General features: G+C 45.7%; 7 protein-coding genes across 7 annotated transcripts; all 7 read left to right on the top strand.

The window, feature by feature from the left end:
* The first annotated feature begins 4,072 nt into the window (after positions 1–4,072).
* On the top strand, positions 4,073–5,045 carry LOC132452741 (histone H1-like). Its single transcript, XM_060045515.1, has one exon. The coding sequence runs from the start codon at positions 4,124–4,126 to the stop codon at positions 4,727–4,729; it is 606 nt and encodes a 201-aa protein (XP_059901498.1). The 5' UTR covers positions 4,073–4,123; the 3' UTR covers positions 4,730–5,045.
* Positions 5,046–5,672: 627 nt separating this feature from the next.
* LOC132452778 (histone H3) lies at positions 5,673–6,153 on the top strand. The gene has a single exon (XM_060045558.1). It carries the CDS (start codon positions 5,705–5,707, stop codon positions 6,113–6,115), a length of 411 nt encoding a protein of 136 aa, XP_059901541.1. The 5' UTR covers positions 5,673–5,704; the 3' UTR covers positions 6,116–6,153.
* Positions 6,154–6,958: 805 nt separating this feature from the next.
* LOC132452812 (histone H2A) lies at positions 6,959–7,825 on the top strand. Its single transcript, XM_060045618.1, has one exon. It carries the CDS (start codon positions 7,040–7,042, stop codon positions 7,421–7,423), a length of 384 nt encoding a protein of 127 aa, XP_059901601.1. The 5' UTR covers positions 6,959–7,039; the 3' UTR covers positions 7,424–7,825.
* Positions 7,826–8,479: 654 nt separating this feature from the next.
* LOC132452875 (histone H4) lies at positions 8,480–8,941 on the top strand. The gene has a single exon (XM_060045710.1). It carries the CDS (start codon positions 8,577–8,579, stop codon positions 8,886–8,888), a length of 312 nt encoding a protein of 103 aa, XP_059901693.1. The 5' UTR covers positions 8,480–8,576; the 3' UTR covers positions 8,889–8,941.
* Positions 8,942–12,395: 3,454 nt separating this feature from the next.
* LOC132452843 (histone H4) lies at positions 12,396–12,742 on the top strand. Its single transcript, XM_060045663.1, has one exon. It carries the CDS (start codon positions 12,422–12,424, stop codon positions 12,731–12,733), a length of 312 nt encoding a protein of 103 aa, XP_059901646.1. The 5' UTR covers positions 12,396–12,421; the 3' UTR covers positions 12,734–12,742.
* A 1,152-nt stretch (positions 12,743–13,894) lies between these two features.
* LOC132452922 (histone H2B 1/2-like) lies at positions 13,895–15,891 on the top strand. Its single transcript, XM_060045760.1, has 2 exons — positions 13,895–14,053; positions 15,600–15,891. The coding sequence occupies exons 1-2, from the start codon at positions 13,897–13,899 to the stop codon at positions 15,839–15,841; spliced, it is 399 nt and encodes a 132-aa protein (XP_059901743.1). The 5' UTR covers positions 13,895–13,896; the 3' UTR covers positions 15,842–15,891.
* Positions 15,892–21,014: 5,123 nt separating this feature from the next.
* LOC132452733 (histone H1-like) lies at positions 21,015–22,161 on the top strand. The gene is made up of 2 exons (XM_060045503.1): positions 21,015–21,032; positions 21,438–22,161. Exon 2 carries the CDS (start codon positions 21,452–21,454, stop codon positions 22,055–22,057), a length of 606 nt encoding a protein of 201 aa, XP_059901486.1. The 5' UTR covers positions 21,015–21,032; positions 21,438–21,451; the 3' UTR covers positions 22,058–22,161.
* The last annotated feature ends 572 nt before the right edge of the window (positions 22,162–22,733 follow it).

Raw genomic sequence — 22,733 nt, forward strand, 5'->3', positions numbered from 1 at the left:
CCTCACTTTGTTGTTGTCATGGTTCCGCTTGTTCCTGTCACCACTCTTCTTTGCCTTATCTGTTGTTATGTCGTATGCCTCCTGCATCTGTGCTTTCAATTTCCTCATGTATTCTTTGTGGTCAGCAGTCCCTGTCTCCGGAGAGGTCAAGCCAAACAGCAAGTCCACATGCAGGCAATCTTGGGGATCTCCCAAATAAGAGATAGAAAGGGGAGAAGCCTGTAACTTCACTTAGTGTGCTGTTGTATGCAAACATTAGTTTGTTCAGTGATTCTTTCCAGTTAGACTTCTGTCTCTCAGTGAGCGTTTCTCAGCATTTGTAGAAGCGTCCTATTCATCCTCTAAACCTAGCCAGTTTCCTTCTGGATGATACAGTGTTGTTCTCGAGCCCATAGGGGATAGGGTGTGACCCTTGCTGATCAGCCCGTCCATCCATTTGGCCAGGGTGCATGCGTTCAGCCATTCAGAGTAAACTATGAAAACGGCTGTGCAGCCTCTTGTTTTGATGCGGCTGTCATGGAAACGAGCCACACCTGAGCCCCTAACGCCGCTGCGAGGGGAGGAGTCCTCCTCACAGCCCATGGGGAGCTCTGCCCGAAAGGGCATGGTGAGTGTGTCCTTAGCAGAGGCATGCCATGCCTGCTCCTTTTAGCGGCCGTCTCGCCACATGTCATGCCAGGCATGATGTGGTGAGGGGAAAGTAATGTAGGGCTGGCTCGATCAATAATACAAGGTTTATTGACGGCCTGCCTATACGTAACGGGAGATGCGTGTGAAACAGTTATGGCCGAGCCGATAGGCTCCGGCGTCAACTGGGGTGTGGGGAGAAAACAGCCGTCTTTAGTAAAGAGGTGTTTCTCGCTGTCACACGCTTCTCCCTCGCCCCGTAATTGCCTTCGCCGGCGCATGTGGGGTGGGACATAGCCCCATGAGCCCGCTGCCCGGGGCCTTTGCTGGCCGCTCGCCATAGCCTGCGACGGAGGCGGGCGGGGCTGGTAAGCCTGGGGGCCAAGAGGAGGAGCTGCCGGCGGCGCCACGTCAGTGGCTGTCGGGGACCTATGGCGGCGACGGGAGCCTGGAGTGGAGCGCTGCTGCCCGGGTGGTTTTCGTCACGTCGACTGCCTGTTCAGCCAGACGATGAGGGTCAGCCGCCATGTTATGGGACAGCAGGGCGATGTTATTCATAACAGCCTCTTGCTGCATCATACACTGATGCACTCTGTCTGTAAGCTTGGCCGTCAGCTGGTCTTTGGGAGTGGGCCAGCGGTCGCTGAGCCCCGGCTTCACTCCGAAGACAGCACACAGAGCGGGATCCAGCGGCGGTACCGCCCTGTAACCCCGGTCTGTCAGACCCTCCGTCTTCCTGACCTGGATAAATGTTTTCAACGGGGCCCCAAGCTTCCCGGGCTCTGCCGCAGCCCCATTGAAGTACGGTCTGATGGCGGGAAACATCGGCCAGATCGGGTCAAGACAGGCGGGGCGTGTCGTGGCCTCGAGCCCCCAGATGCCATGCAGCTTGTCCAGGCATTGGGGGGCCGGAGGCATGGGCACCGCAAAGCCAAGGTTTGCGGCTGCCCTGGCGATAATGCCCATTAGCTCTGCCAACAAAGCTCCAACCACTGGAAGTCAGGTGGCGGCAGAGACGGGCAATGCTGCTGCCCGGGGCCTCTCCGTTCGGAGAGGGGAAGCCGGGGGAGACGCCCCCTCCTCGTCGCGGTCGGAGTCGTCTAACTCTGAGCTCACAAGGAGAGAGGGCATCGTCGAGCGGAACAGTAAAGTCGTCGGCCCATTCTGCAATGGTGGCGGCAGTGTCGGCTCTGCGCTGTCTGTCGTCCGACGGCAGCGCCGCACAATGCCGACACAGACAGAGCGGCGAGATCGCCAAGACGGCATGTTCATGCCCAAGGCAGCCCCCGCACACCTCATGGCCGCCATACGGCAAGATGTAACCCGTGTTGCATTTCTTGCAGATGCGGATCGTCTTCGAGTTCATAATATCTAGTATTTATATACTTCAGTATGCTACAGGATCGTCCTGAAGAAAATGGGAGCAGAAAGTCCGCCGGCGCCCGCGAACTGCGTACGTGACGTGATTGAGGCCCACGCTGTTGATGGGCGGGGATTACACATTTTCAGTGCTACGGCGCAGACCTAGGGATAACCATATAGCGATACCCTTAAAAGGCGAAGCCTATACGACATAGAACGTATCAGTTTACATTGTACCTACACTTGTAGTAGGCTATAATAACACTATCGGCGGTAGTGATTCATGAACAATTGTTAAATATTTTGTCAGTACCCACTCCCATCAGGGTGGGTGTGTATAGGCCAATGTGATAATACATTGTTCATATTGGACGAAACAAAGATGAATATCAAAATGAGCGGATGTAGGTATCTACTTTAAATATCGTTTTTGGAATCTTCTGACCCTAAACTATGACTATATTTTCCCTTAAGATTTTGGATAATTGATACCTTATGTCGGCAATGTGATTGGGTCCTCGTCCCATCCACTCACAGCCTGCCAAAAGCTAAGAAAGAAATTAAGAATCCACTTGCAGATGCGAATCCTAGGTACATGATATCACAAATAATTGTTCATGAATCACACAGCACGAACACACACCCTGCAATATACAATAAGTGGCAGATTCTTAACACTCTCAGAATTGGCCATTGCCATTAAATACTGCCCAGATGGAGCTCCACACATCCACAAAAACACCAACTTTTTTCTCTAGATTACAGTCTTATTTTAGTTACAGTGACTAAAAGGCATAGATTACTATGCTGACATCAAACAAGACATAAAACCACTTACAAACAATACAATGAATGACCGTGGGTTCACTGCCCATTTAAAGTCATAATCCCACTCTGACTGGTAAAATAGGTATAACAATATCATATATCTTAGGTAAAATAGTAATTCCGCTATTTTTTCACTGTTATTCAAATAAGAGTTGTTTACATTATTGTTTAGAGAATTTAGGCAACAATTCCAGGTTTTGTTTTGTCTCCACCATCCAGTGTGTGAACATTCTAACGTGTTCAAAATTATTAATATTGTGTCAGATTCCGATTATTAAACATTCCATTGTTATCATTGAGAATTGGCCTATTTTGGCATCATTCAAAAAAACGGATGAGAAGATAATTATACCCACCAATGACGGATAACCTATTCATTTTTTATAGTTCAGAACTGAATAAAGAAGTGTTTTACCGTTTCAATACCCTTCATTTATTCTAATTAATAATTTAATGTTTCATTCTATTTCACTATCTGAAAGAGCACATGGAAATTAATGTTATGCACTTGTATTGAACCATTTCCAACCATATACATCTTGCTGTAAGACGCCTACATTATGTGTTCATCAACATAATCAACATCAACAGATACTATTTAACTACAGTTGAGTAGTAAGATACATCCTCTGATTCCATGTATTACAGATGATCAGTTACAATGGAGAAGAAAAAAAGAACAACCCACAATGTGTAACATTATATTCAATCAAACACATTTGATGAATTACATAAATGCTCTTGTTTAAAATCCATTCATCTAAATTCTCTTGCTGATGCAGGCGAGCCTCTAAAACCCTTGTGTTAGTGGCCACAAAATACGTCGATTTTACCCTTAACTACAGACACCAAGGACATAATCCCCACATCCAACGGTTAGTGTGATTTGTCAGACAAATGAAATGGCACGATTCCTATTATTAAAGTCTTCAGGTACAATTAAAAACAAATCTCAAACAAACGTAAGTGAGATCATAACCATGTTCAGTTGCATTGTTAGCGTTTTTATAAATATTCTCGACACTGATGGTAGCCTACATTGAACTCGGTACGGTACGAATGTTATATTTCTTATTGTAGGCCTAGTTGTTTGACAATGCGCGTCAAATATTGCCATTGTGTCTGAATTAAATCAGGATAAAATGATGGAGTAAACACAAACGAGGCGAACTTTCTTGCCAACAGAGAAACGCTTCACCAGTTGAGTCTCTACGGTTCTCACTCTGTGTATAAGGACAGCCCACTGGCACCCTGGAGCACAAATCTTTCATTGTAGGCTACCCTTGTTTCAGAACAACTCGTGAAGATGGTTGAAGTCGCACCTGCTGCTCCCGCAGCTGCCGCCGCTGCTCCGGCTAAAGCAACAAAGAAGAAGACCGCGGTGAAGGCGAAGATTGCCGGACCAAGTGTCAGCGAATTGATCGTCAAAACCGTGTCAGCCTCCAGGGAGCGAAGCGGGGTTACTGTGCCATCGATGAAGAAAGCCCTGGCTGCCGATGGCTACAACGTTGAGAGAAACAACTCACGCGTCAACACCACCATCAAAGCTCTGGTTCTTAAGGGAACTTTGATTCAGGTGAAGGGCGCCGGAGCTTCTGGGTCTTTTAAGATCAACAAGGAGGTAAAGGCGAAGAAGCCAGAGGTCAAGAAGGCAGCTGCCCCTAAAGCCAAGAAGCCCGCAGTCAAGAAACCCGCCGCTGCCAAGAAGACATCCCCAAAGAAGGTCAAGAAAACTGCTGTCAAGAAAGCTACCCCGAAGAAGGTGAAGAAGCCCGTCGCGGCCAAGAAGGTGACGCCCAAGAAAGTTGTCAAGAGTCCCAAGAAAGCGGCTAAGCCCGTTGCTAAGAAGACCCCGGTGAAGAAGGCAACCAAGCCCAAAACAGTCAAGAAGGCAACCCCAAAGAAGAAGTAAATTCTCTCATCAAGCTTCCTTGATCTCTGCACCCCACAAAGGCTCTTTTAAGAGCCAAACACATATCTTAACGAGACCATATTCTTCAATTGTGTGTCATAATCGGGATAACATTTTCAGTAAAAAGGCATAAACGGTATGCTGTTTTACCAGTAAACGCCTACATTTTATCAGTATATTCTGTTGTAATATAAAATTAGATTTATAGCACATTATTAAGTTTGAGATAGGGTACGTGGGCCTAATATATTTAAGGTTCAATCAGCTGCAAGCCCGTTTGGATTCTGGTTTGACTATATGGATTCTGGTTTGCCAATAAACGTAGCCTACAAAAAATATCCAAGGCCATGAACGGTTGCAAAAAAACCGGCGAATGTCGCCACATGCAAACGTTTCCATCTGACAGCAGATTTTGATGTGCTGTTTGGTATTTTTCAGTGGTTGTGGTATTAATTGTGCTCCTGATTTTGAAATATATTTTTTCTTTCTATACAAACTCAAAGATAGATGGAGAAAATATACAGATGAATAGAAAGTCGATGGATTCACAATATTAATAATAATGTAAAATATATTTTACAAATACATTTGTAAAATGAGCTTTGCAATTCGCAAGGCTCATTCTATATAAACTAGGTCTCCGGTTAGGCCTAGTGTTTTACATTTTTTATATATAACAGCACATGGGTACTATGTAGGCTATATTTTAAAATAATTGAAACATGAAGTATTGGGAATATAATGGTGTTAGATGTAAATATGCATAGTTTAGGTAAACGACACACACATTTGAGCAGATGGCGCTAAATAAAATGGGCGGGATCCAATGCGCGTGCGGGACTCTGGAGCATTTTCTCTTGCAGCCGGTTCAGAATCATGACCAATCAGCGTATGGCAAATCTCCGCGACCGGATATATAAACTCGGTTCAACCCGTTGCATTTAAGCTCACTGAATAGGCCTACCCACTGCAGAAATGGCGAGAACCAAGCAAACAGCACGTAAGTCTACCGGTGGAAAAGCACCAAGGAAGCAGCTCGCAACTAAGGCTGCACGTAAGAGTGCCCCGGCCACCGGTGGCGTGAAGAAGCCCCATCGTTACAGGCCCGGTACAGTAGCGCTGAGAGAGATCCGTCGTTATCAGAAATCCACCGAGCTGCTGATCCGCAAGCTGCCCTTCCAGCGCCTGGTGAGGGAGATCGCCCAGGACTTCAAAACCGACCTCCGCTTCCAGAGCTCCGCTGTCATGGCTCTTCAGGAAGCCAGCGAGGCTTACCTGGTCGGTCTGTTCGAGGACACCAACTTGTGCGCCATCCACGCCAAGAGGGTCACCATCATGCCCAAGGACATCCAACTCGCCCGCCGTATCCGCGGAGAGCGCGCATAATTTGGTCAACGTTAAAGGAAAAAAAGGCTCTTTTAAGAGCCACACACATGCTTAAAAGAACTTTACCTAACCCTCGCAGGCATATCATTAACTTAATTACCAATACAATACGTATCGGTATATATATAAATACAAAATGTTTCGACAGTTGAATCATATCCACGTTTGGAAGTGTAGTGTTCGCCAATGGTTGCGGTTGACAACAGACGTTCATTTGCTGGTAATGTAAAAGGTTCAAGGTGGGAACGCTGTCTTTTCCCTAAAGTTGCTGTAGGCCTACTTTGGGAAACGGTCTGGAAAGATTTACAACATAGGGCAGGCTACATTGCCATTACCAAAATACCTAGTAGGCCGAGGTTAAGACTGAAGTCTTTCTTATAAGGTCGTTATAAAATAATAGCTAATGAACAGGTAACACGAATTATAGCCTACTAAAAAATGTGGCTTAAAACAACTCCGCTTTTTACCATGAGGTTGTTAAATCAGACTGGGAAGATAAGAAGGGGGTTTACCGCCAAAAGTATGCAGTGGCTGAAAGCGGGAAGTGTATCAAGTTAGTATGGCCAGTGGAGACATATCTGCTACAGAAGCAAAGAATGAACTACGTCAATGCATACATTTAATCATGCAGTTGTATATTCTGATAATGTACTGATTTTAAAATTTGTCTAAATAAGCATCTAAATCATGGCTACACTGTATAGAGGTATTTCTTTGCTCCCGTTAAGTAATGCACTGGCACATTTTGTCTTACGGGAAAATACTGCCACCTATTGGGCATGGGAAAAAATGTCCGGGTGGTACGTGATTGGTCCGTTTTATAACGTGTGATCTGGCCAATGACGAAATACATTGTTGGGTATATTTACCAGTTGGCCGTCGATTCCAAGTCACTGCAACGTCTGAATTCAAACCTTGCTAATCATGTCTGGACGAGGAAAGACCGGAGGAAAAGCAAGGGCGAAGGCCAAGACCAGGTCATCCCGTGCCGGGCTCCAGTTCCCCGTTGGCCGTGTGCACAGACTTCTTCGCAAAGGCAACTATGCCCATCGCGTCGGAGCCGGAGCTCCAGTCTACCTGGCTGCCGTGCTTGAGTATCTGACCGCTGAAATCCTGGAGTTGGCTGGCAATGCTGCTCGTGACAACAAGAAGACCCGCATCATCCCCCGCCATCTGCAGCTGGCCGTGCGTAACGACGAAGAGCTCAACAAACTCCTCGGTGGAGTGACCATCGCTCAGGGCGGTGTGCTGCCTAACATCCAGGCCGTCCTTCTGCCCAAGAAGACCGAGAAGCCCGCCAAGAAGTAAACTGAAAACCCATCTACATTCCACAAAAGGCTCTTTTAAGAGCCACTCAAATCTACTAGGAGATATTCCGTCCAGAAAGTCAACTGAAATAATAATTTCTAATGATTAGAAGCAGGAAGCCCCATTCAGATCATCTTTAAATCTTTACATTGACGTTTCAGGAAAGGCTGGACATAATAGGCTCCATCAAAACAAGATAAAAGCAATCATCTGAAGTTTCAAGTGGCCAATAATTATGTTGATATGGTCCCTGGTTTGCTCAAGGGCATTATTTTCTCAAAATGTAAACCCTTTTTTGTGCTAAACATGATGAATGGCATAACATTTAGTTGCTACAATGAGCTTTCAATGTCTTACGTCTCCAGTAAAAGCAAGAGGTGCTAAAACGCCGGTTGTAAAAGTGTTTCATGGGGTAAGGCTTTGCTAGGTATTTATTTGTTCTTTATTACATTGTAGGTTTAGCATACTGCTGATTCATTTATGTTGATGATTTATTTTTATACAATGCAAGTATGCTAGATTCCTCCCCCCACTACGACGGCATGTAGCCAACTGTTTCAATCGATTTAGTAGCCTAATTCCAACTATAAATTGTGAACTCTCAAATTACAAAACTTTATTAGTATGATTTTGATAGCATGATTTCCTTTCTTGATGCACCCACTAATATACATTGCTTGATTACCAAAAACATAAACCTTAAGAACTGAAACCGGTTTAGGTAATATAACTTTATTGTTTGTTTTCTTTGTAAAATGCCTGTTTGGAAAAATTGGGTTAGACACACCACGAATATGCCAAATGAATCTCATCACACTAATTAGGAAACCCTTATCTTATTCTTCATATAATTTAGATAAAGGCCTATTCACTAAACATTTTTTTTTACATGCTGTTTTATCGATATGCTACGAAAGCCATCGCCCGCTCCAAGTTATATTAATTCATGGGTTATGACTTTATTTTTAATCTAATAATTGTGTAAAGGGAGGGTCCTGTGCTGAATAAAGGGCAATGGGAGGGGCCTGTAGAGAATGGGAGGGATCTGTAACAGTAGGCTGCCCTGAATCTCTCGAAGGTCCTCAGGAAGCCTTTATAAAGTCAGAGCGCTCGTTCAGTGGCACATTGAGTAGACTACCAAAGCTTCTCGAACATGTCTGGACGCGGGAAAGGAGGAAAGGGACTCGGAAAAGGAGGCGCCAAGCGTCATCGTAAAGTACTTCGTGATAACATCCAGGGCATCACTAAGCCCGCCATCCGCCGTCTGGCTCGTCGTGGCGGTGTGAAGCGTATCTCCGGTCTCATCTACGAGGAGACCCGCGGTGTCCTCAAGGTGTTCCTTGAGAACGTGATCCGTGATGCCGTCACCTACACCGAGCACGCCAAGAGGAAGACCGTCACCGCCATGGATGTTGTCTATGCTCTGAAGAGGCAGGGACGTACCCTGTACGGCTTCGGCGGTTAAACCATTTCGACCAGCAATAAACCCAAAGGCTCTTTTAAGAGCCAACCAAATAATTGTAAGAGACTCTTCTTAACATGATCTACGAATTAGTTTGGTCTGAATAATTGATATAGACCTGTATCGGTTGGTGTTAAAGGCACCCAGTGCAACTTTCGAGGCTTAAAAATAAACATTCCATTTCTAGTCTTTTTTACACGTAAGTTTCAATAACTCCATACCATTACATACCGACATTTAAGCAGCAAAGATGAGACGTCGTTGTGTGGTGAGAACTGATACAAAATCGATAACAACAATGCCGCCATTTTCTTTATTTTTTGTAACCTACAATAAATAAAGCAGGCTTCCAGTCAATGGAAAAATGGCTTCTCCCCACCGGCGATTGTTGTTTATGATTTTCCATCAGTTCTCACCACACAACGACGTCTCATCTTTGCTCCTTGAATGCCGATATGTAATGGTATGGAGTTATTGAAACTTACTACGTGTAAAAAAGACTAGAAATTGAATGTTTATTTTTCATTGAATGTTTACATAAAGTTGCACTGGGTGCCTTTAATGCCACAATATCTTTAACTTGGAATCCCTGTTTTGAAAATAGTAAACTGACCTGAAGTCAGATGGCAGCTTATTTTAGAGTTTTCAACATTTAACTTTCCTCACATTTAGTAGCCTGGGTCGACCCATGCTGCCGTGCCCGCGATTTCATTTCGCGCTGCGAGGCAGCCTGGATTCCATGGATCAGATTTTCGCCTGAGATAGGGAACCAATCACAGAACGAGGAGGGACGGCAAGACGATGACGACATAATGCAACTCACCGAAGCTTGTAGTTTACGGATCCAAAATGGCAGCAGACGCGTTACCTTTGGTTTTCTAAATAGTTTAGAACTTTCGGCGTTAAACTCTTTCATTACCAAGAATGATGTCTTTGCCCTTCTACCAACAGGCTTTGATTGGCTAAGAGCTACGTACAGACTCATATGATAGACATCCGTAGCGCCCAATAAACGGCTCCGGGCAGGGATGGACTGGTACAGAAATTCAGCCCTGGCATTTTCTGTCGAGACCAGCCCACTACATTATCAGCACCAGGGGTGGGACGAGACGAACGGGAAGAACCCTGTATGTACTTTATTCAAACAATTTAATCAAGTACATACATCCGAATAATAGTGCAGCACTATAAATAGCAGTTGTTGCTTTTTTTATTTATTTTTTTTCACGTTTGTGTCTTGCTGCTGACAAGAAAGGTGTGAATCCTGAATAGGAAGTTAACAGACATCCTGTGGTTGCTGCATCTCCAACCCCCATATCTACATATCTACAAAACCCTTGTTAAATATCACACTTGATTCAATGCTAAATTCTCTCTTGCAGTTTTTAGTCTGTGACTGTGATAATCGTTTGGTGTAAGCCCAGCATTAGTTAAAACCAGACTCAGACAATAATAACTAAATATCCTGACAAATAATCTAAATAGAAACATATTACAGTCAGTAGCAGCATTAGAGCTGAAACTAATTTCTCAGTCATTATGAAACCATAAATAGAGGATTGAATTATTATTTTTTATCTATAGCTGTGTGCAAAAGTCTAAGACATGAATTACAGGTCTGAATAGATATGCATTCTCATATACGTGTATGTGCACATGTATGTATACACATATGAGAAGCCAGCCAGCTACACTCACCAAATTCATGACCTGCAACAAACAGCAAACAGAACTTGTACTCAGTATCTGTGTACTGACAAGTATATGTAGCCATGTAGCCTTTTTGTGATGTAGTGACACTTGAACAAATGTATCTGTCATGAAGGATGGCTTAAGTCTCAAAAGAGCCCTAAGGCCTAAGGGATCCTGATATTTAAGTTCCTATTTTTTCGACAACATGTGCTTTTACTAACATTTTGTAGGTCCGTTGGTGGCGTCATGTGCTTTTGTTTGTTTTGGATTGCCATGATCTTTTGACTCCACCCTGCTACTCCTGTATTGATTTGAATTGCTGCCTCTTTGTGAACACACCTGTTGTTAATGTGTATTGATCGGTTTGTGGGTATTTAAGCTCAGTGTGCCCATCAGTCTCTGTCGGATAATGCCAGTATGTTACCTGTGCCTTGCTGGAAATAAAGTCTTCCGGCTTGAAATGGAGACGGCAAACCATCTTGTTTTACGGCTGTGTCTTCTCCAAACTTTGGATGATGATAGCCCGTAGCCACTGTTGGCAACGCTCCAAATCTCTAGGTAGGAGATGAAAACTTACTAATTGTCCTTTCCTTGTCCTGCTTAAACATCCCGGTACCATGCAAAAGTTCACCATTTCGAAAAAAAATACAAACGTGGAGTGATTCACTAATGAGTTCACCAATGTGTTCACAACACTAGAAATGTTGTGTGAATGTGATTTTCAACTGACCTGGATCCCACAGAGGCATGCTATTCAAGTTATGGTTGGAGAACTTGGAAAGACATTGGGAGATGGAGACTGCGTTGAGGGAGGAGATTGCGGCAGCCTCCAACCAGTCATTCCTAGGTGTGCTGGGGCAGCTTGTGGAAGCGATGCGGGACCGGCGTGTGTGACCCCAAGACTGGACCGATCAAAGAATTTTGCATCATATGCACTTTTGGCACACAGAGTAGACGTTGCACATTTTAATTATTGTTTGGATTCTGCACTTTTTTGACTATAGTAGCCTATGCTGTGCTGCATTCTATGCTTTAATTTCTATACTTCTATACTTCACAATTTCCTCTTTCATCTAAACTGTTTGGAAAAGTCATCACACACAAAAGAACCATACCCATTTTTCCCCATGAAAACGGGATTATTATATTCTCATTGTGTCCACTCCTGGGAGGAGGTGAGAATGGATCTCAGTGCCCTGGCAACTGAGACAAGTCGAGAGACAGCTTTGGTAGGATAGCAATATTATGGTTCTTCTGTTAAATGGAACGCAACACGTTTAATCAGAATCAGAAAGGATTTAAGGATTTGCAATGGCTAATAATAATGGCTATGTGTTCAACAGTTACACGTGTACCAGGAGATGTTTGTGTGCAATACACATTGTTAAAACCTAATCTGAACTTTGGAATTGTTAATTATACTGATGTGAGGTTTGATAAGGAGGAGGGGGTAGATGGAGGGTGTGGTACGGTGGAACATGTTGAGTATTGAATCTTAATGTTTTGAGCATTGTGGAAGGAAAATATGAAGACTGGTTTAAATTCTTAATTTATTATTATTGATAATTATAGATATTTAATTGATTCGTTCTTTACCACATTCTGGCCGCACGGCGGTAATGCACCTTCATATATGTCATCGACCATTAACAAGACATATTTGTATAGTCTTCTACGTTGAAGATGGACATCGTCCTATTCGGATAGGACCCGGAGGTAAGCAGAGTCCCCTCCTCCTCCCCCTCCTCCTCGCTTTGTCCACTCCTCCTTCCTTTGGCCCCTCCCCCGGAGCTGTCCCTACAAGAAGCAAGATTTTTTCTGTTACGTTATCATTCTGCATCAACATGTCTGGACGCGGCAAGGGAGGAAAGGGACTCGGAAAAGGAGGCGCCAAGCGTCACCGTAAAGTTCTCCGTGATAACATCCAGGGAATCACCAAGCCCGCCATCCGCCGTCTGGCTCGTCGTGGCGGTGTGAAGCGTATCTCCGGCCTCATCTACGAGGAGACCCGCGGTGTCCTCAAGGTGTTCCTGGAGAACGTGATCCGTGATGCCGTCACCTACACCGAGCACGCCAAGAGGAAGACCGTCACTGCCATGGATGTTGTCTATGCCCTGAAGAGGCAGGGACGCACCCTGTACGGCTTCGGCGGTTAAACCAGTCTCTCACTAACTATAACCCCAAAGGCTCTTTTAAGAGCCACCCAAATGTATTTATCGAAGCTTCCTATAAATCGCTGTGAACGGTAACGGTTATATACCTTGAGCGAGCTTACGTAAATCATGAGTTCAAAATGTATAGACTTGTCCGGTGCTTAATATAGGCCTATTGACGTGTGTCTCAATCCATTATGAAATGCTTCTCGTTAGCTTTTAACTTTCTAGAACAGTGATAATGCTGGCATAAATAAGTACCTCTGAACCTATTTTTTTTTTTCTAAATTAAAGTTTCACAATAGGCTTGATTCAAAATTGGCGCGCGCGCTCAATTTGTTGCTCGTTCACTGTGACGTAGTTCTAGGCAGAATATAGGCTAGAACAAACGAATTCGTCACTACTTCATAATAGCCATAGAGGCTTTGATATAAGTAGGCCTACATCGTCTGAGACACATTACACACGTTTTTCTTTTTATGATTTGCTTAACGTTAATGTATACGAATGGGACCGTCTGGACTCAAAGCTATAATAGGCCTACAAGATCAACTGTAGCCTGATTCGAATGTCGTGTCAAAATAAACAATCGAGTCTCACTCCTAAACCGCCACAAACTGTATAACATGGATGTTAACAATGGCTAAGTACCTCGGTCATCCACATATTTAGCTTGCATTTTAAAAAAAAGTTCAGTTTTGCTCAGTTTAATGGGAAGTAGGCTATTTCTAGGCTGAGCAGAGGCAACAACTAACTGCTTTGTGTGTGCCTAATTACAGGAATAAATACACGTACATTGTTTGTGTTTACAGATACGTACACATGCATATAAACATGTTATTTTTGTATTTATGATTTGCTTGATGTCCACTCTTATGATTTAGGATTAGATTGACGTTTTAAAGACATCCGAAGCGAACCGGGAGCTCTAAGAGTGAACAATTACCTTCTTTTTTTTTCCAAGACAAAAAGGGTAAATAATAATGATAATAGATGATGCCATGAAGTTCCAGACGGATGCTTGTACCACCGATTCGGATCTTAACCCAAAGCGGATGTTCAGGAGGTCTTTTATTCCAATCACACAAATGAGCAGTCCCTTGTTGATTTGCATGCGCCTCCTACACGACGGCAGTCGGACGGTGAACATTTATTCAACAGACATCATGCCTGCTGACGTTGCCAAACCCGCGCCCAAGAAGGGCTCTATGAAAGCCGTTTCTAAGACCGCAGTCAAGGGCGGCAAGAAGCGCCGTAAGACCAGGAAGGAGAGCTATGCCATCTACGTGTACAAGGTGCTGAAGCAGGTCCACACCGACACCAGTGGCGTGGCGTGGGGATTTTTTTTGAGGAAGCCAAGTGAGGCCAAACCTTTAGAGAAAACAGTACGTTGCAGCTTGGATGTATTTAATGCAACTACAAGAGCTATTTCAGCGCCTGGTCATTTACCAGGACTTACACATGCCTGTAATCTCACACACACACACACACACACACACACACACACAGGGCCGTGGCACCAAATCCTGGGCCCTGTATACAAGAGGTACTGATGGGCCCCCCCCCCCCCCCCCCTAATTCCCCCCTGCCAGCCCCCTGCGCTGAATTGTTGACGGGGGGTGGGGGGGGGGGGGGTGCGACTCCTAACACTATGGGCTGGTGGATAATTCAAAAGAAAGAAAAAGCTTTTTTTTCTTTTTTTTTGCCATGGGCCCCCCCCTCTGCCTTGGGCCCCCCCAGGACTGCCTCACCCGCAGTCCGTCGGCCCTGCACACACACACACACACACACACACACACACATACACACACACACGTTATTCGATTAGATTACGATTGCTCCAAATAGAAAGGAAGGACAATTATTGGGGTGTGTTGCGGCGATGCATAGCCAAGTGGCTGTGCAGGCCTATGCGGGATCCGCAGATTTTGCCACAAGAGAGACAAGGGTATGTGGCACTGGAGGTTGTGGGCACTGCAGCACACACACACACACACACAGTAGGCCTACTCCTAAACATCTCATTAAATTATACATTTCATTATAAATGCAACCCCTCCCTGACCGAACTGCACATGCCGCTAATAGTAAAAAAAAGAAAGAAAGACGTGAACATGAATTTCAAGTTTCATGTTCACGTGTAACACGACTCACACAATCACAGTATTTGATATGATAAATAACCTGTGGCTTTTTGATTTACCGTGCCTCTCGATTGCCCGGGACAAGTTGGCAAGGTCCACGAATCCTGTAGTGACCCAGGGATTGTTGATGGAGCACGAATCCTTGTCAAAAAGAAGACACGGCCAGCAAAATAGTCGCTGAGGTTTGCTGCTGCCAGCTAGCCGTTCGTGTATAGTTTTCTTCATTGAACGTCCGAAAGAAGCCTTGCTTTCTCTCCACGCGTAGTTTCAGCTTCGGTGTTGGCCTGCCATCGGAATTTATTTTGATTCGCTGCTGTTGTGGTAGTTTGGTAAAATTATTTTAAAGTAAATAATCTAAATCTCCACCCTCCATAACTGCACTTGCTAAGTAGGCTACTCAAAAATGAGAACAATTCAAATATGCAAGTTTCGCGCTATTTGTTTTGTTATTGATTTTTCGGTGACGTTGATAATGATGCTTTGATTTGATTGGTGTGAAGCCAAGGGCCGAGTGGCTGCCCTTGGCACCCTCCTGACACCCTCCCGACCAATCAGAGGAGGGCAGTGTCATGACGGTTGCCTCACCTGATTGGTCAATTCTTTCTTTTTTTTTCACCAAGGGATGCCAGCTCGGGCTGGCTTCCTCGCAGTGTGGAGTGTCGTGTTTCGCCGCGCCTTCAGTATATAAAAGACAGAAAAACCTGGCTTCCCTTGGCCTCCGGGAGAAAACGCCACTGCCCGACACGGCATCTCCTCCAAGGCGATGGGGATCATGAACTCGTTCGTCAATGACATCTTCGAGCGCATCGCCGGTGAGGCCTCTCGTCTGGCTCACTACAACAAGGGCTCCACCATCACCTCCAGGGAGATCCAGACCGCCGTCCGCCTGCTGCTCCCCGGTGAGCTGGCCAAGCACGCCGTGTCTGAGGGCACCAAGGCTGTGACCAAGTACACCAGCTCCAAGTAGACTCTACCACTTGATCTCAAACAAACGGTCCTTTTAAGGACCACCAAAAACACTCCGAGTTTATTCTTGGCCATCAAACTATTCCTTCTCGGTTTTGGGGCGTCGATAACGTTTTGTTTCTGTAGTCGGAGTAGTGAATTCTGGGCTTAAGTTTCCGCTGTGGTGAATATTGGCTCTAGTAGGCCTTATCTCATACCAGCAGCCTCGCATTAAAATAAGAGAATAATACTCATGTCTAATGTAATATATACTGGTATCTGACTGACATTATCTGTCCTTGATTTGCCTCTTGGACAATATATATAACATTCATGCATTAGGCCTGTGAAGGCCAAGTAACATTTGAGGAATAACGATAGTTACGTGTTGTAACTCTAGATTCTATGAGTATAGGCGCAGCCTTTTAAGGCTATCGCTATTGGGGTATCCCTAGGCGTGAGCCGTAGCACTGAAAAATTTGTAATCCCCGCCCACCAACAGCTTGGAAGCCGGGGAAGACGCCCACTCCTCGTCGCGGTCGGAGTCGTCTGACTCCGAGCTCACAAGGAGAGAGAGGGCATCGTCGAGCGGGACAGTAAAGTCGTCGGCCCGTTCAGCAATAGCGGCGGCAGTGTCGGCTCTGCGCTGTCTGGGCAGCGCAGCATAATGTCAACACAGGCAGGGCGGCGAGAGCGCCAAGACGGCATGTTCATGCCCAAGGCAGCCCTCGCACACCTCATGGCCGCCATACGGCAAGATGTAACCCGCGTTACATGTCTTGCAGATGCCGTTCGCCGTTGAGTCCATAATATCTATTTATTTACTTCAGTATGCTACAGGATCGTCCTGAAGAAAATGGGAGCAGAACGTCCGCCGGCGCCCGAAACATCTGCGAAATGCGGACGTCGTTCAGGCACGCCGCACGCGGAAATAATTTAGGCCCACGCTGTTGGTGGGCAGGGATTACAAAATGTTCAGTGCTACGGCTCACGCCTAGGGATACCCCAATAACGATAGCCTTAAAAGGCGAAGCCGATACGACATAGAACTCTGCTGTCATCCCATAGAATAACATTGACTGCGCGGCGTGTTTGGAACTATTGAGGCTTACATGAACCACGTGACAACCACGTGACCACCCTGTCGGCGAGATCATAGCGTGTCGCAACTCTCTCTCTCTATAGCTCTGATCGGGACCAATGAGGCATAGACTATCGTGCTTCGCCCTTTAACCCAAGAGCGATAGCCTTAAAAGGCGAAGCCTATACGACATAGAACGATAGTTACGTATTGTAACTCTAGATTCTATGAATTTAGCGCAGCCTTTTAAGTGTCGGCCTCATTGTCCTTTAAATAGCTGAAGAAAAGCTGTTCATTGGGAGCAGAACGTCCGCTGGCGCCCGACTATATCTGCGAAATGCGGACGTCGTTGAGGCACGCCGCATGCGGACGTAATTGAGGCCCACGCTGTTGGTGGGCGGGGATTACACATTTTTCAGTGCTATGGCTCACGCCTAGGGATAACCCAATAGTGATAGCCTTAAAAGGCTGCGCCTATACTCATAGAATCTAGAGTTACAATACGTAACTATCGTCATTAGCAGAGGCATGCCCTGCCTGCTCTGCTTGTGACAAGAGTGTAGTCCTCTCTCCTGAGCGTTGGGACGCGAGGAGGAATAACACTGTGACTGGGCGGCAGACTGCTGACACTGAACGAGCTGAGTGCCATTCTTAGACAGAGAACTCGTTTTAGCGGTCGTCTCGCCACATGTCATGCCAGGCATGATGTGGTGAGGGGAAAGTAATGTAGGGCTGGCTCGATCAATAATACGAGGTTTACTGACGGCCTGCCTATATGTGGTGGGAGATGCGTGTGAAACAGTTCTGGCCGGGCCGACAGGCTCCGGCGTTAACTGTCTAGGGAGAAAACAGCTGTCTTTAGTAAAGAGGTGTTTCTCGCTGTCACACGCTTCTCCCTCGCCCCGTAATAGCCGGCGTTTGTGGGGCGGGACATCGCCCCATGAGCCCGCTGCCCGAGGCCTTTGCTGGCCGCTCGCCGCAGCCTGCGCTTGAGGTGGGCGGGGCTGCTAAGCCGGGCGAGGCTGCCTTTGTAAAGGTAATAAAGGGCTGGCTCGATCAATAATACGATGTTTATTGCAGCCTGCCTATATGTAGCAAGAGATGCGTGTGAAACAGTTATGGCCGAGCCGGTAGGCTCCGGCGTTAACGTGTGTGTGGAGAGAAGCGGTCTTTAGTAAAGAGATGTTTCTTGCTGTCACACGCTTCTCCCTCGCCGGCGCTTGCGGGGCGGAGCATCGCCCCATGAGCCCGCTGCCCGGGGTCTTTGCTGGCCGCTCGCAGCGGCCTGCGATGGAGGCGGGCGGGGCTGGTTAGCCGGGCGACAAGGTTGCCTTTTAAAAACTAATGAAGGGCTGGCTCGATCAATAATACAAGGTTTATTGACGGCCTGCCTATATGTAGCGGGAGATGCATGTTAAATAGTTATGGCCGAGCCGATAGGCTCCGGCGTCAACTGGGGTGTGGGGAGAAAACAGCCGTCTTTAGTAAAGAGGTGTTTCTCGCTGTCACACGCTTCTCCCTCTCCCCGTAATTGCCTTCCCCGGCGCATGTGGGGCGGGACATAGCCCCATGAGCCCACTGCCCGGGGCCTTCGCTGGCCGCTCGCCATAGCCTGCGACGGAGGCGGGTGGGGCTGGTAAGCCTGGGGGCCAAGAGGAGGAGCTGCTGGTGGCGCCACGTCCACGTACGGGAGCCTGGAGTGGAGCGCTGCTGCCCGGGTGGTTTTCGTCACGTCGACTGCCTGTTCGGCCAGACGATGAGGGTCAGCCACCATGTTATGTTCCAGCAGGGCGATGTTATTCATAACAGCCTCTTGCTGCATCATACACTGATGCGCTCTGTCTGTAAGCTTGGCCGTCAGCTGGTCTTTGGGAGTGGGGCGGCGGTCGCTGAGCCCCGGCTTCACTCCAAAGACAGCACACAGAGCGGGATCCAGCGGCGGTACCGCCCTGTAACCCCGGTCTGTCAGACCCTCCGTCTTCCTGACCTAGATAAATGTTTTCCCCGGGGCCCCGTGCTTCCAGGGCTCCGCCGCAGCCCCACTGAAGCACGGTCTGATGGCGGGAAACATCGGCCAGATCGGGTCGAGACGGGCGGGGCGTGTCGCAGCCTCGAGCCCCCAAATGCAATGCAGTTTGTCCAGGCGTTGGGCAGGGGCAGGGGCGCGGCAAATTTGCGGCTGCCCTGACGATAATGCCCGGGAGCTCTGCCGCCAAAGCTCCAACCACTGGCAGTGAGGTGGCGGCAGAGACGGGCAATGCTGCTGCCCCGGGCTCCGACCCCTCCATCCAGAGAGGGGAAGCCGGGGGAGACACCCCCTCCTCGTTGCGGTCGGAGTCGTCTGACTCCGAGCTCACAAGGAGAGAGGGCATCGTCGAGCGGGACAGTAAAGTCGTCGGCCCATTCTGCAACGGCGGCGGCAGTTTCGGCTCTGCGCTGTCTGTCGTCCGACGGCAGCGCCGCACAATGCCGACACAGACAGAGCGGCGAGATCTGCCGGCGCCCGCGAACTGCATACGTGACGTGATTGAGGCCCACGCTGTTGATGGGCGGGGATTACACATTTTTCAGTGCTACGGCACACACCTAGGGATAACCAAATAGCGATACCCTTAAAAGGCGAAGCCTATACGACATAGAACGTATCAGTTTACATTGTACCTACACTTGTAGTAGGCTATAATAACACTATCGGCGGTAGTGATTCATGAACAATTGTTAAATATTTTGTCAGTACCCACTCCCATCAGGGTGGGTGTGTATAGGCCTAGGTGATAATACATTGTTCATATTGGACGAAACAAAGATGAATATCAAAATGAGCGGATGTAGGTATCTACTTTAATTGTCGTTTTTGGAATCTTTTGACCCTAAACTATGACCATATTTTCCCTTAAGATTTTGGAGAATTTATACCTTATGTCTGCAATGTGATTGGGTCCTCGTCCCATCCACTCACAGCATGCCCAAAGCTAAGAAAGAAATTAAGAATCCACTTGCAGATGCGAATCCTAGGTACCTGATATCACAAATTATTTTTAATGAATCACACAACACGAACACACACCCTGCAATATACAATAAGTGGCAGATTCTTAACACTCTCAGAATTGGCCATTGCCATTAAATACTACCCAGATGGAGCTCCACACATCCACAAAAACACCAACTTTTTTCTCTAGATTACAGTCTTACTTTAGTTACAGTGACTAAAAGGCATTGATTACTATGCTGACATCAAACAAGACATAAAACCACTTACAAACAATACAATGAATGACCGTGGGTTCACTGCCCATTTAAAGTCATAATCCCACTCTGACTGGTAAAATAGGTAGAACTCAATATCATATATCTTAGGTAAAATAGTAATGTCTGCTATTTTTTCACTGTTATTCAAATAAGAGTTGTTTAGATTATTGTTTAGAGAATTTAGGCAACAATTCTAGGTTTTGTTTTGTCTCCACCATCCAGTATGTAAACATTCTAACGTGTTCAAAACTCATATTATTAATATTGGGTCAGATTCCGATTGTTAAACATCCAATTGTTATCATTGAGAATTGGCCTATTTTGGCCTTTTTCAAAAAAACTGACGAAGATAAAATACCCACCAATGAAGGATAACCTATTCATTTTTTATAGTTCAGAACTGAATAAAGAAGTGTTTTAACCGTTTCAATACCCTTCATTTATTCTAAGTAATGATTTAATGTTTCATTCTATTTCACTATCTGAAAGTACACATGGCAATTAATGTTATGCACTTGTATTGAACCATTTCCAACCATATACATCTTGTTGTAAGACGCCTACATTATGTGTTCATCAACATAATCAACATCAACAGATACGATTTAACTACAGTTGAGTAGTAAGATACATCCTCTGATTCCATGTATTACAGATGATCAGTTACAATGGAGAAGAAAAAAGAACAACCCACAATGTGTAACATTATATTCAATCAAACACATTTGATGAATAACATAAATGCTCTATTTAAAATCCATACATCTAAATTCTCTTGCTGATGCAGGCGAGCCTCTAAAACCCTTGTGTTACTGACCACAAAATAAGTCGATTTTAACTTTAACTACAGACACCAAGGACATAATCCTCACATCCAACGGTTAGTGTGATTTGTCAGACAAATGAAAAGGTACAATTCCTATTATTAAAGTCTTCAGGCATAATTAAAAACAAATCTCAAACAAACGTAATTGAGATCATAACCATTTTCAGTTGCATTGTTAGCGTTTTAATAAATATTGTCGACACTGATGGTACATTGAACTCGGTACGGTACAAATGTTATATTTCTTATTGTAGTTGTTTGACTAGGCGCGTCAAATATTGCCATTGTGTCTGAATTAAATCAGGATAAAATGATGGAGGAAACACAAACGAGGCGAACTTTCTTGCCAACAGAGAAACGCTTCACCAGTTGAGTCTCTACGGTTCTCACTCTGTGTATAAGGACAGCCCACTGGCGCCCTGGAGCACAAATCTTTCATTGTAGGCTACTCTGTTTCAGAACAACTCGTGAAGATGGTTGAAGTCGCACCTGCTGCTCCCGCTGCTGCCGCCGCTGCTCCGGCTAAAGCAACAAAGAAGAAGACCGCGGTGAAGGCGAAGAATGCCGGACCAAGTGTCAGCGAATTGATCGTCAAAACCGTGTCTGCCTCCAAGGAGCGTAGCGGGGTTACTGTGCCATCGATGAAGAAAGCCCTGGCTGCCGATGGCTACAACGTTGAGAAAAACAACTCACGTGTCAACACCACCATCAAAGCTCTGGTTCTTAAGGGAACTTTGATTCAGGTGAAGGGCGCCGGAGCTTCTGGGTCTTTTAAGATCAACAAGGAGGTAAAGGCGAAGAAGCCAGAGGTCAAGAAGGCAGCTGCCCCTAAAGCCAAGAAGCCCGCAGTCAAGAAACCTGCCGCTGCCAAGAAGACTACCCCAAAGAAGGTCAAGAAAACTGCTGTCAAGAAAGCTACCCCGAAGAAGGTGAAGAAGCCCGTCGCGGCCAAGAAGGTGGCGCCCAAGAAAGTTGTCAAGAGTCCCAAGAAAGCGGCTAAGCCCGTTGCTAAGAAGACCCCGGTGAAGAAGGCAACCAAGCCCAAAACAGTCAAGAAGGCAGCCCCAAAGAAGAAGTAAATTCTCTCATCAAGCCTCCTTGATCTCTGCACCCCACAAAGGCTCTTTTAAGAGCCAAACACATATCTTAACGAGACCATATTCTTCAATTGTGTGTCATAATCGGGATAACATTTTCAGTAAAAAGGCATTTGGTATTCTGTTTTACCAGTAAACTCATACATTTTATCTGTATATTCTGTTGTAATATACAATTAGATTTATAGCACATTATTAAGTTTGAGATCTAGGGTACGTGGGCTTTATATAAGGTTCAATCAGCTGCAAGCCCGTTTCCTCATGGATTCTGGTTTGACAATAAACGTACAAAAAATATCCAAGGCCATGAACGGTTGGAAAAAAACTGGCGAATGTCGCCACAGGCAAACGTTTCCATCTGAAAGCAGATTTAGATGTGTTGTTTGGTATTTTCAGTGGTTATGGTATTAATTGGGCTTCTGATTTTGAAATACATTTTTTCTTTCTATACAAACTCAAAGATAGATGAATAAAATATACAGATGAATAGAAATTCGATGGATTCACAATATTAATAATAATGTAAAATGTATTTTACAAATACATTTGTAAAATGAGCTTTGCAATTCGCAAGGCTCATTGTATATAAACTTGGTCTCCAGTTAGTGTTTTAATTTTTTTTTTTACACATAACAGCATGGTTACTATTTAGGCTATA

Source organism: Gadus macrocephalus, chromosome 2 (genome assembly GCF_031168955.1).
Source record: "Gadus macrocephalus chromosome 2, ASM3116895v1".
NCBI lineage: Eukaryota > Metazoa > Chordata > Actinopteri > Gadiformes > Gadidae > Gadus > Gadus macrocephalus.